The following is a 13,119-nucleotide window of genomic DNA, read 5'->3' as shown; positions in this document are numbered from 1 at the left end:
ATTTAGAAGAGAATGGCGGTATCAGGTGTTGGAATCAGTACAGGAGTAAATAAACATTACATCATACAAAACTAAAGGCACCACCCGTTTAAAGAATTACATCAGACAAAACTAAAATGCTCTCTGTTTATTATCTGTGTGGTTAGGTTCCTTTTCAGCCATTATTTCAATTGTAATGTAAAACTAGTGACGGTAGAGCAGTGTTTATTCCCTCCGGGAGTTTTGGTGTGATTATTGCAGCCAAAAATGATTGATTTTGCAGCGACTTTTCTCAAAAATTGCGAAACAATTTGCGATGTTTTATGTGCCTTTTTTGTGGTAAAATTGCAAGCAAAGGAAAACAACGATTTAAAACAAATAAACAACAACAAAACTACTATCACTGAAGAGTCGCATGTAATTACTTCCGTGGATAAAAAGCATACTGCATATCACAGAAACAACTATATGTCAATGCTAATGTTTAATGTATTTTCTGAACATGAGAACCATGTGTTTGAAGTTATATTATAAAGAAAACACTGTACTTGAGTTCCATTAATGATATAATTCATATAAGTCAGTGTGGGTCTGTTGAGACGGGAAGAACAAGGTTTAAATGCTGTTTTCAGCCAACAGCAGCACTTCAGAGGAGGAATGAAGTGTCACTAAAGTACAGAGCAAGTGATTCATTCTACAAATCCATTGTACTTTGGTTATCGTAGTTGTTCGGTCTCTAAAGTGTCAGAAAATGGTGAAAAATGTGGATCAATGTTTCCCAAAAGCCGAAGATGACGTTGTCAAGAACTCAAAGATATTCAGTTTGTCATAAAACACCAGAAACGTATATAAAGGAAATGATTCACACTTGAGAAGCTGGAATCAGAGAGTTTGGACAATCTTTTAAATCGATTATCAGAATAGTTGGCAATTAATTTAATAGTTGACAACTTATCAACTAATCGTTGCAGCTCTACGTTAAAGCAGTTAACTGTAAACTGAATGAGATTCATGTTGGACGAGTAAAGAAAACCAAAACTCTTTAAACAGTGATTCAATCAGTAAAATGTAGATTCTGCTTCCCATATTGAGCTTTGTAGCAGTTTATTATTGTGGTAGTTAAGTCGTATAAAATTAAACTATAATTTTCTGTGGCAGACGTTTAGCTCAATCTAAACCTTTTAACTGTCACGTTGACTGATGTTGTGAAACGCTGCTGCGGGATATAAACACGTTGCTTTAGCAGTTATTTTAAAGTTAATGAAGTTGATATTCTTGTTTGTCTCCATACAGAAGACTTATGCTGTCCTGCTAGCAGGGCAAGATGTTCAACAAGTCATTTGGTACTCCCTTCGGTGGAGGGACGGGGGGATTTGGCACCTCATCGACCTTTGGACAGCAAAGTAAGTTATTGTATTTATTAATGTGTTTTTATTTCTAGAGGATTCAAAGTCACAACAGTACCAGACCGAGTCGAGGCTTGAAACAAAGTCACTATTATGTTTTGACTCCTGGACGTTTAGAGTCTGTAGTTAAAGATTCACTATGGAGGATTTATTGGTTGCTGTCTGTAAACACAACATTCAAAGTTGGTTCCTCCTTCACACGCACACACACTACGACTGCTCGCTGCCGTAGCTGTTAAACAAGCAGAACATCGGCGCTGTGTCCGCCATTTACGTAGCTTCCTCTTGTTTATGTCGCTATGTGTTTACGGTGTGCAGCACTCACATCCTGCGTGTTGTTGTTTGCTGGATGCTACACACAGGCTGAAGCTCAGAAACGTCCCCGAACACAACCAAATAATCAGATACAGACACCGACCACACTTGTAGTGGGTCATAAGTGATGATTTAGAGGGATTACTGTTGTATGAGGCTATACGTTGTTATTTTAGGAAAATCCTGCATAGCACACCTCAATCAAACAGACATAATGTCCAAACTGATCATAACATTCTCTCTATAATGGCTCAAATGATCATTATGAGTAGAGCAGTTTGTTCTTGGTGTGACTTTGTTGAAAGTCAGTGAACAGTAAATCTGTTCTGTTAGCGGTTAGCAAGGTGAGGTGTCAACATCATGAATATATGAAAATACCTACAACAACAATCAGTCAGTACAAACATGTCGGAGAAAGGAAACATCGCCTGCTGTTCTTTCAAACAAATATGACTGAAAATGACGTTTAACCGTGGATATGGTCCAGCCCTGATACTGATCAACTATCAGAGTATCACGGTCCAGCCCTGATACTGATCAACTATCAGAGTATCACGGTCCAGCCCTGATACTGATCAACTATCAGAGTATCATGGTCCAGCCCTGATACTGATCAACTATCAGAGTATCATGGTCCAGCCCTGATACTGATCAGTATCATGGTCCAGCCCTGATACTGATCAACTATCAGAGTATCATGGTCCAGCCCTGATACTGATCAACTATCAGAGTATCATGGTCCAGCCCTGATACTGATCAGCTATCACAGTATCATGGTCCAGCCCTGATACTGATCAACTATCAGAGTATCATGGTCCAGCCCTGATACTGATCAGCTATCAGAGTATCATGGTCCAGCCCTGATACTGATCAACTATCAGAGTATCATGGTCCAGCCCTGATACTGATCAACTATCAGAGTATCACGGTCCAGCCCTGATACTGATCAACTATCAGAGTATCATGGTCCAGCCCTGATACTGATCAACTATCAGAGTATCATGGTCCAGCCCTGATACTGATCAACTATCAGAGTATCATGGTCCAGCCCTGATACTGATCAACTATCAGAGTATCTCGATGATCCTGATCTGGTCTGTTGTGAGTGAAATGCAGTCTGAAAGTGTTTCAGTGTCTGTAGTTTTAGTTCCTGGCAGATGATTGGAAGCGTCAGTCTGTCCTCATGTGACCTCTGTATCTGCAGACACGGGTTTCGGGACGACGGGAGGCTTCGGGACGTCTGCGTTCGGGGCGACAACCAACACCGGAGGTCTCTTTGGTTCCACACAGAATAAACCTGGTTCGTCCGCTCTTGTGTTGAAGTGAAACAGCCAGATGTCTGGGAAACTGGTTTAGATTATCAGACAGGTCAATTGTATCAGTGTGTATTGATTTACACCTGTTTAAAGATGTTAAATAAAGCTGTTTGTCTCCTCCAGGCGGTCTGTTTGGGTCCAGTACGTTCAGCCAGCCGGCGACGTCCTCCACGAGTACTGGCTTCGGTTTCGGTGCAGCCAGCGGCACTTCGACCAGCCTGTTTGGTAACACCGGATCAGGCACCACCGGAGGACTCTTCTCACAGCAGAACAATGCCTTCGGCGCCAACAAACCCTCATCTTTTGGAAGTGAGAACGCTTTTTATACTTGACTTCCATCAGATTAGATCAGTACTGACAGCTTCTGAAATCGACCTGCAGGGACGTTAAAGAGAGTCACAGTTTGATTGATCACAGTAGCCTGAACAGAAGACATAGTAAGGATATGAGGGGGAAGTAATATGACCTTTTAGAAGTATGAAATAATACCACAAAACTTTAAAGGATGTGAAATAACAGTAATCCAGCGCTGCAGTCTGTCCGGCTGTCATGTTGATTGGTTTGTCTAATGAATCGTCCGCCTCCCGTCGTGTCCTCCAGGCTTCGGGACGAGCACCAGCAGCGGCGGGCTGTTCGGGGCGACCAACACCACCTCCAACCCTTTCGGCGGGTCCAACTCCCTGTTCGGAGGCTCCGGGTTCTCCGCCGCACAGCAGCCAGGAACGACTGTAAAATTCAATGTGAGTCTTTAACGAAGCACTTCCTGCTGTAGCAACAGGACAGAAACCCAAAAAACCCTTTTTAATTTATATGGAGAAACATTTTTCAGTCTCTTTTTGTGAAGTTTGGTTGTCAGTTGAAATCTAAAGCTGCACTTCGACGTCCAACAGCAGACAAACACTGTATGATTTCCTGCTAGTATCAAACACTTAACTCTTTGAACGGTCCGCCAGAGCCTTCAAATGCTTCATATCCCTAGAATCTGTACAACCTCAGCTAAAAGGTCAATAAACCGTAATAATTGATATAAGTATTGAAATTGTGTCATATATTTAAAAAAAAAATACAAAAATCAGACTTGTTTTTTCATCAAATTTTACTGAATAAACACACAAAACACGTTGATCCAAAACCTTATTATTTTTAAATAATAATGCTTTTGTTTTGTTTTTTTTAACCCTTTCAGCCTCCAACAGGAAGTGACACAATGGTGAAAGCGGGCGTGACCACCAGCATCAACACCAAGCACCAGTGCATCACGGCCATGAAGGAGTACGAGAACAAATCGCTGGAGGTGAGTTCGGTCGGCCGTCACACGTCGTTCACACATCAGCGTCGGACCTGCTCAGACCGGAAACGTATAAAACATCAAACGTAGGAAGAGATTCGTCGGAGCGAGTTGTCTGTTCTCATCCCTCCATGTATCCATCTCGTCTGTACTCTGCTCATGTTGTGACTTCCTCTCAGTCTTTCCGTCTCTCTGCCGTGTCTCCCTGCAGGAGTTGAGGCTGGAGGACTACCAGGCGGGCAGGAAGGGCCCGACCAACCCGATAGCCGCAGGGACGGGCGGTCTGTTTGGTTCGGCTACGGCCACGTCCAGCGCCACCACCGGCCTGTTCGGCACCTCCGCCCCCAACACCAGCTTCTCCTTCGGACAGAACAAGAGCACCTTTGGCGCAGGTGAGCGTTGACGCAGCACGGCTCTGTGGATGCTGGTCCACCACTTTGATTCAGATGAATATTATTATCATCAGAGCGAGTGAGGTGATGTGCTGTGTGTCTGTCCTCTTCTAGCACCTGCTGCTGGTTTCAATGCGACCACCGGCGGCCTGTTCGGCCAACAGAACCAACAACAAGCCGCCTCAAGTCTCTTCAAGCCGTTCGGTCAGACGACCACCACGCAGAGCACCGGCTTCTCCTTCGGCAACACTAACACCATGGGACAGGCCAACACCAGCAGCATGGTGAGACTCCTCAGCGTCTGTCTTCTCCTGTTTCTGCTTCTGTCTTCTCTTGTTTCTGCGTCCGTCTTCTCTTGTTTCTGCGTCTGTCTTCTCTTGTTTCTGCGTCTGTCTTCTCTTGTTTCTGCGTCTGTCTTCTCTTGTTTCTGCTTCTGTCTTCTCTTGTTTCTGCGTCTGTCTTCTCTTGTTTCTGCGTCTGTCTTCTCTTGTTTCTGCTTCTGTCTTCTCTTGTTTCTGCGTCTGTCTTCTCTTGTTTCTGCTTCTGTCTTCTCTTGTTTCTGCGTCTGTCTTCTCTTGTTTCTGCGCCTGTCTTCTCTTGTTTCTGCGTCTGTTTTCTCTTGTTTCTGCTTCTGTCTTCTCTTGTTTCTGCGTCTGTCTTCTCCTGTTTCTGCTTCTGTCTTCTCTTGTTTCTGCATGCAGCTTTGCTCCTTTTCAAGTCCAAGGCATTAAGAAACCTAAATCACCACGACATTATATGAAATCACATCACTGAAATTGGCCTTTTCATTTTGTCACTTTTCATAATAACAGCCGGAGTGTTGAGGACGTCTCGATGTTTGTGTTTCAGGGTTTGTTTGGAAACACGGCGGCGTCTCAGTCGGGCGGCTTGTTCGGCACGGCTCAGACCAGCGCCGCCACCGGTTTTGGGACGGCCACCGGACTGTTCGGCCAAACGAACGCCGGATTTGGAAACGTGGGCACACAGGTACCAACCAGGGACTGACGGATGTATTACGAGTGCATCCGCTTTGAAGTTTTGAATAAATCAAATGGTTTTGTGACATGTTTTTAACGTTACCGTGTGTGTTTTTTGTCTTTTTAAAGCAAAGTTTATTCGGTAATAAGACGGCCGGGTTCGGCACCACCACCACCAGCGCTCCGTCCTTCGGCGCCGGCACCGGGCTCTTTGGCAACAAGCCGGCTCTCACGCTGGGAACCGGAACCAACACCTCCACCTTCGGTACGTCCGCCGGTGCTCAGAACGGAACCGGGTCGAAGTATTTGTTTAAACCAGTTCTGTTCAACAGCCAGTATTCTAAATTAGAGCTGGTGGTAACCATAGCAACAGTACTGCTGCTTCAGGCTTCATTAGCATTTAACTCTGAACATAAACCAACTGCGTCTACATTAACGTTTACTGTTTGTTTCTGGCTGACTGAAGGTTTTGGCGCCAACCCGGCGGCGGGGAGTCTGTTCGGGAACAAGCCGGCCACCGGAGGACTGGGGACCGGACTGGGAACCAGCTTTGGAACAGGTACCAGTAGAAGCGGTAGTTTACTCACAGCAGCAGAGCTGAAACAATTAGTCAATTAGTCAATTAGTTGATTATTTAGTATTTTGATAATCGTTATAATATTCATTGAAGTTTTTTATGAAGCAAAAATACTGAACGGTTTCTAGTTTCAGCTTCGTAGTTGAGAATATGAATATATGCTGTTTATTTTCATTATTGATTAATCTCTGGATCATTTTTCTTGATTAGTTGTTTGGTCTGTAAAATGTCCCAAAGCTCAAGATGCAACCTGAAGATATGAAGTTTATGATACGATTTAACGATTAATCGATTATCAAAGTAGTTGGCGACTAATTGATTAATCGACTAATTGCTGCAGCTCTAGTTTGGACTGTTGATTGGCCAAAAGAAGCGGTTTGAATATATTGATTATACATTTTATAGACTAAACGATCAATCATGAAAATAATCGACCAATTACAAACAAAGTTACACACGTAAAACAAAACGAGACAATATAACGATGAGTCGAGATTATTATTATTATTATTATTATTATTATCATATTAATACAGAGGTGTGTTTGTTCAGCAGTGGGCACTGGGCAGACGTCTCTCTTTGGGAATAACCAGAACAAACTGGGCACCACACTGGGAACGATGGGAACGTTCGGAGCAGCCGGATTCAACAGCGGAACCAGCACGCTGGGCTTCGGAGCTTCACAGCAACCCGTCGGTGAGCAGAGGCTACGTTTGGATGCGTCTTGATCTTATTTAATATTAAACTCTAACCAGTAAACCAGTCCAGTCAATGTAAAACAATCCCAGTTCTCCCATCAACTCAAACTGTCTGTGTTTTATATATTGACTGTTATTTCCTCTCCAGCGCTCACCGATCCGAATGCAGCGGCCGCCCAGCAGGCCATGCTGCAGCAGCAGCTCAGCGTTCTGGCGTACTCGCCGTACGGAGACTCGCCGCTGTTCAGAAACCCGCTTTCAGACCCCAAGAAGAAAGAGGAGGTGAGAGCGACTGAACAGAAGCGCTTTATTCAAACAGTCATCTGAAGAAGCTGCTCTCGTGTTTTTATTGACATTCGTCCGTTCTTGTTACATCTCCTTTTGTGTGTTCTGACAGCGTCTGAAACCGACCAATCCGACGGCCCAGAAGGCTCTGACCACGCCCACCCACTACAAGCTGACCCCTCGACCGGCGACCCGGGTCCGCCCCAAAGCGCTGACGTCGTCGGGCGCCTCCAAGTCACAGCTGTTCGACGGCCTGGACGACGACGAGCCGTCGCTCACCAACGGAGCCTTCATACCCAGGTACTGCCTGTACTGTCGCCATGGTAACGATGTCTGAAAAGCTGTTGTTTTTTCCAAGCGGCAACCTCCGGGGCTGTAAAATGAAGCCAAAAACTGCAGTTCCTTGAACGACCACTTGAGGCTCCAACAGTGAGTCAATCCCCATAGACCTCCATGTTAAAATGTCCAACTTTACAGCAGAAATAAACATGTTTACAGTCTGGTACAAACAACGGTTTTGGTCTCTGTAGCTAATTTCCTCTTTCATGACAACTGTACGGGGGGTGAATGTTTTTATAACTCACCCGTTTAAATGTTATTAAGCCGTAAAGTTCTGCATAATGAAGGACATGGCTGCTTTGAGTGACAGGTCCGCCAGCCGCTAGGTGGCTTGTTTCAGCCGTTCGGCCCGCCTCTTTACCCGTTTTTGATTGGCTGGGAGTTAGGCAGCATCACGCACTGCCAAGATGGCGACGGCCGGAGCGGCTCGCTTTGAGCTTCAAAACCGCTCTTCAGAAACCAACGAGTGTCGTCATGGTAACAACGTTCATGTTTTTATACAGTCTGTGGTTTCAAGGTTTCATCACTTCAAATTTTAACCAAAAAAGTAAAAGTATAATTAAGACGAGGTGAGATGGTGCTTAATTGATCCCCAGACAGGAAACAGGCCACGAAAAAATATAAAGCAAGCAGAGGAATAAAAAAAAAAAATTAAAATTTACCAAAATAAGTCAAAATTAAATCAAATCTTTATACAGATACAAAAAAAGTAAAGTGGAGAACAAACTGACTAATTTAGATTAGAAGCTGTGTACATCAGTTGTATAACCCAGTATTATAAAGCCTCAGGAGGTTTTATGATCTGTACAGCGATACGACGTCTTCTGTCCTTAGACCCTCGATTCAAATAAAGAAAAACTCCCTAAAAACCCTTTTAACAGGGAAAAACTGGGAGAAACCTCATGAGGAGCATCAGATGAGGACGGACTGACCTGCAACAGATGATCTGTGAACAGAACTAGAAAGACGAAAGAAATCAGGGATGCACGATATTATCAACACGTCATCGGTATCGGCCGATTAAAAGCTCTAAAATGAAATATCGGCATCGGTGAATTCTGCTGATTATGATGAGAGGCTGATATAATGCCCTCTCCTCCTCCGCCGCCTGACTGCACTTCCCTCCATGGACTGTTTCACCCTGACGGTCCCGGTGTTCCTACCGCAGGCTGCACTTCACTCAGCTGCTTCTTCCCACTTTAACCTGAATAATAACAAACCGGGGCTCTCAGCTAACGTTAGCCTCAGCTCTCCATGTGAGCCACGGTTTGTTGTTCAGGTTAAAGCGGGAAGAAGCAGCTGAGTGAAGTGCAGCCTGCAGAGGAAACACCGGGACCGTCAGGGTGAAACAGTCCACGGAGGAGCTGCTACGTTCGGCTGCACAGATAGGAGACCCCTCGGCTGACAGGATGTATCACTCTGTTTGGAAAAAAAAAACTTCTTCTTTCTGGTTTATAACGGCGGTTGTCAACCAGCGTATTAGGTGCATTACCGCCACCTTCTGCTCCGGAGTGTGGACCAGAGATTAAATCCTACACATTAATCCTGTCTGTCTAATAAACTCAATGAAAACTCTGCTGCTCCCACTTGGCAGGTTCATTAAAGTTTGAACACTGAGCTCCTGAAGTCCAGTCTTCCTCAGTTCTTCCTTCATATATTGTCTTTATTGATCATATTTAGTACAATCTATGCTTGCATGCATAATAGTCTCCTCAGCCAGCTGGAAACAATATGTGCATATATCAGTATCAATCAGCCACAATGAGTTGGAAATATCAGCATATCGGCAAAAATCCAATATCGTGCATCCCTAAAAGAAATCTTACACAACTTCAGTGTGCTGCCACAGTACAAAAGTTGCCTTTTAATGTAGTACTAACTGTGTTTGTGTTTGTGTGTTTTGTCGACAGGAAGAGCATCAAGAAACTTGTCCTGAAGAACCTGAACAGCAGTCAGTACAGCAGTCCAATCAACAAAGAGACAGACGACCTCGCTTCACCATCAGAGTATCCACAGAACGGACACAGGTCTCTACACACACGGGCACACACACACGCACACACACACACACACACACACACACACACACACACAGTGTTTCTGCTTCACTCTGCTTTAATTAACTGTATATTAAACCAGAGTAATGTTTGATAAGTTGAATATTGTGGATAAAGTCTTAATGCTGCAGGGCTCTCTCCTCTTCCTCTTCTTCCTCTCTGCAGCCACATGGAGGACGAGGACGAGTTGAGGGAGTTACCGGGCCCCAGCAGCCAGGCGGACGACGACCCCGAGGTCACCCAGTTTTACGTCAACCCCATCGCCAAGCCGATCCCGCAGGGCCGCAACCAGACCAGCCTGCAGGACACCATCAGCGACCTCAACATGCACAAACCTGCCAGGAACGGCCTGGAGGTCAGCGCGCACTCACACACACACACACACACACACACACACACACACACACACACACACACACACACACACACACACACAGCTGGCAGCCCGGGACGCTCAGACACACAGAGGCAACATGTGCATGTCGGACAGCGAGACAACAAAGGAAGCTTTGACATCCAGCTGACGTCATGTTTTCACACATAAACAGCAGATAGTTTGTACTGTAAAGAGTCTCAAACATCACATGACAGACATGAATTATTGAGATATTATACAGTTTCCTGTGTGTATCAACTCAAGATTTTTACTGTAATTTTTTTTTTTATTTCTGTCCTCAGCTGAGCAGCGAGGACGTGTCTGCGTCTCTGGGGGAGGAGTCTCTGCTGGAGGGTCGAGAGGAGGAGCAGCAGGAGTCTCAGTCTCCTCACCCAGCAGGTCAGACACCAACCTTCTCACACCTGAACATGTTGACCCGTAACGTCCCTGGCCCTGTTTACACCTGACGTATTAACACGCGTCTCGGGTGATCCGATCACAAGTGAACAGCTCGTCATTGTTATTAACCTGTGACACAGCAGCATAACTTGATTGATTATTTAAATCTCTGCTGACAGGATCTAATGTTAATTAATGTTCTGTGTTCTTCTTCACATCCAGTAGATCAGCTGTTACACACACAGTCCAGGTTCAAACTGTCCTGAGTTCATTATGTCGAGCAGCAAAACTAAAAACTGTCGTTATCAACTTGACAGGACAGAGGAAACTATCCAGCTACGTAGTCAAGCGAATAGTTAATGGTTTAATTTCTATTCTAACTGTGGATATGAAGAGTGAAACCTGTTAGGGGACAGAACGGGAGGTGGATTACGTTCTTAATTCACATGAAAAACAAAATAATTTGTTCATCCTGTTATCAGACCAGTTGATGTCCAGTCTGCTGGAAAATAGAGGACGTCAGTTGAGTAGGCGGTCCTTCAGTGTGGCCCAGGATGCATTGCGTTTGCTAAAAGAATGTGACCACATGCGGTCCAGACCACCTCCGAATGTGGTCTGAGTGATCGCATCTCATTCTGTCCTCAATGCGTCTTGGGTGTGTTTACACCTGTATTTACAGCTGTCCACTAGTGATCAGATCACCTGAGATATGTTAATACCAGGTGTAAACAGGACCTTTGTGTTTACTTTAGTTTGACGGGCTGGTGACCTGACGAGGTGTTCATAGAAGGTTTTTCTCTCCTTTGATTAAAACTAGTTAAACAATATTCGTTTCATACCAGAGCTATGTGAGACTTAAAGACATGAATAAAGCAGTAGAGACAGATGTTAATAGCAGGTGTAAACAGGACCTTTGTCGATCTCTCTGCGACCAGATTCAACCTGTTTTCAGAGAAGTTTTAAATTGTACAGTTGAGTTTTTTTTTTTTTTAAATGCCTCCGTGACAGCGACAGCCGTGCTGTGTTTGGAGTCGTCCGTCTGTCCGTTCCATCTCGTTAACTTGATATCTCAGGAACGCCTGGAAGGAATTTCTTCAAATTTGGCACAAACGTCCACTTGGACTCAAGAATGCACTGATAAGAATATGGTGGTCAAAGGTCAAGGTCACTGTGACCTCACAAAACATGTTTTTGGCCATAACTCAAGACACTTTTTATTAAATTCCTTCAAAGTCTTCATTACAAATATTATGAGTCAAAGACGGTTGATTGTGAGCTGGTCCCTGACAAACACAGACCAGTGTGCACAGAGCATCTTAAAGACAAACATGATCCAAATCAAATAGTTTTTAGACTATGAAAGGAAGGATGTGTGATGATATCGTTCACAGGAAGAGCTGGCGAAGTTCTTATTTTGTAGACGTTTATTAGACGATGGTCATCGGGTCCATTCCATGTATAAAGATGGTCTGGGCACCGTACCCCTGTCGGTGCGTAGCTTATATGGGGTTACACATCTGTATCTTATCACTTGAATAACATAGGTTTTCCATGGGCACCAGGTCAGTTGGGAGCCCTCCAATCAAGTAATTGACAGCTACCTCTCCACATATTATGTGTCACAACATACCACATCTGGAACAGTTCCAAACTTGACCATAAACCCATTATTTGTATTTAAAGAAGGGCTATATCATATTACCTAAAATGACAAACTATGGAATATTTAGGTCATCTGTCCAACATCCAAAATCAGTGAAATACATGGGGTCAGATAAAAGTCATACTAACAGATTAAAATTACATTCATGAATGTTTCTAAGCAGCTGTGTCGACCTGCCAAAGTCAACTTAAAGATTCAGATTTCTACACAGACACATTAAGTTTGTTCACTGGACCAACAGAAGATCATCTTTGCGTTTCGTTGTGTTTGCTGTTGTCCAGGCATCGTTCTGAACCGTGTTGGTTATTACACCATCCCCTCCATGGAGGAGCTGGCCGAGATGGTGGATGAAAACGGGGAGTGTGTGGTGGAGAACTTCTCCGTCGGCAGGAAAGGTAACGTCATCACTCGCTTACTTCGGTTTAAAAGCCTCGTAAAGCACGTGAGCTCTGATTGGACGGACGTCCTCACCGCTCTGTTCTGATTGGCCCCCTCACAGGCTACGGCTCCATCTTCTTCCCCGGCGAGGTGAACGTGACGGGACTGAACCTCGACGAGATCGTCCACTTCAGACGCAAAGAGGTCATCGTGTACCCGGATGACAAAAACAAGCCGCCGGAGGGGGAGGGGCTAAACAGGTGAGTGACAGGAAGTGAACGGTGGACTGAAGGTTGTTTGCTGAAATGTTGATCGTTATCTGTTCAATAAAAAGTTTTCTGTCATACTTTCATACTCTGGCCGGTTTGATGGTGAAACAGGTGCTGGTGATTGTTGAGCAGGTTGTTGTAGTGCAGATCCAGTTCTCGTAGCTAACCTGACCCCGTCTCTCTCTCTCTGTACGGTCGTAGGCGGGCGGAGGTCACTCTGGACGGCGTTTGGCCGAACGACAAGACGACCTGCACTCAGATCAGGAGCCCCGAGCGTCTGACAGACATGAACTACGAGGGCCGGCTGGAGAAAGCCTCCCGCAAACAGGGAGCTCGCTTCCTGGAGTACAGAACCGAGACCGGATCCTGGGTGTTCGAGGTCAGTTTGAGAGGAATCAACCTCAG

General features: G+C 44.9%; 1 protein-coding gene across 4 annotated transcripts in view; it reads left to right on the top strand.

Annotated features, from left to right (window-relative positions):
* The window catches only part of nup98 (nucleoporin 98 and 96 precursor), a 30,568-nt gene that overhangs the window by 809 nt on the left and 16,640 nt on the right, over positions 1-13,119 (top strand). For 2 of the 4 annotated variants that reach the window (XM_044371590.1, XM_044371593.1), the window contains exons 2-20: positions 1,273-1,382; positions 2,905-3,000; positions 3,140-3,325; positions 3,617-3,756; positions 4,203-4,310; positions 4,516-4,696; positions 4,811-4,980; positions 5,546-5,683; positions 5,803-5,938; positions 6,140-6,232; positions 6,803-6,946; positions 7,097-7,230; positions 7,346-7,533; positions 9,483-9,599; positions 9,795-9,984; positions 10,308-10,404; positions 12,349-12,462; positions 12,567-12,705; positions 12,916-13,093. In XM_044371590.1, coding sequence (XP_044227525.1) covers positions 1,304-1,382; positions 2,905-3,000; positions 3,140-3,325; positions 3,617-3,756; positions 4,203-4,310; positions 4,516-4,696; positions 4,811-4,980; positions 5,546-5,683; positions 5,803-5,938; positions 6,140-6,232; positions 6,803-6,946; positions 7,097-7,230; positions 7,346-7,533; positions 9,483-9,599; positions 9,795-9,984; positions 10,308-10,404; positions 12,349-12,462; positions 12,567-12,705; positions 12,916-13,093 — 2,628 coding nt within the window. In that variant the 5' untranslated portion in view covers positions 1,273-1,303. The remainder of the gene's footprint in view (positions 1-1,272; positions 1,383-2,904; positions 3,001-3,139; positions 3,326-3,616; positions 3,757-4,202; positions 4,311-4,515; positions 4,697-4,810; positions 4,981-5,545; positions 5,684-5,802; positions 5,939-6,139; positions 6,233-6,802; positions 6,947-7,096; positions 7,231-7,345; positions 7,534-9,482; positions 9,600-9,794; positions 9,985-10,307; positions 10,405-12,348; positions 12,463-12,566; positions 12,706-12,915; positions 13,094-13,119) is intronic. The other 2 variants (XM_044371591.1, XM_044371592.1) reach the window with 2 other exon arrangements.

The sequence above is a fragment of the Thunnus albacares genome, chromosome 13 (assembly GCF_914725855.1).
Source record: "Thunnus albacares chromosome 13, fThuAlb1.1, whole genome shotgun sequence".
In the NCBI taxonomy this organism is placed as follows: domain Eukaryota; kingdom Metazoa; phylum Chordata; class Actinopteri; order Scombriformes; family Scombridae; genus Thunnus; species Thunnus albacares.
Note: the sequence above shows the minus strand (reverse complement) of the source record. Positions and strands in the feature narration are given on the sequence as shown.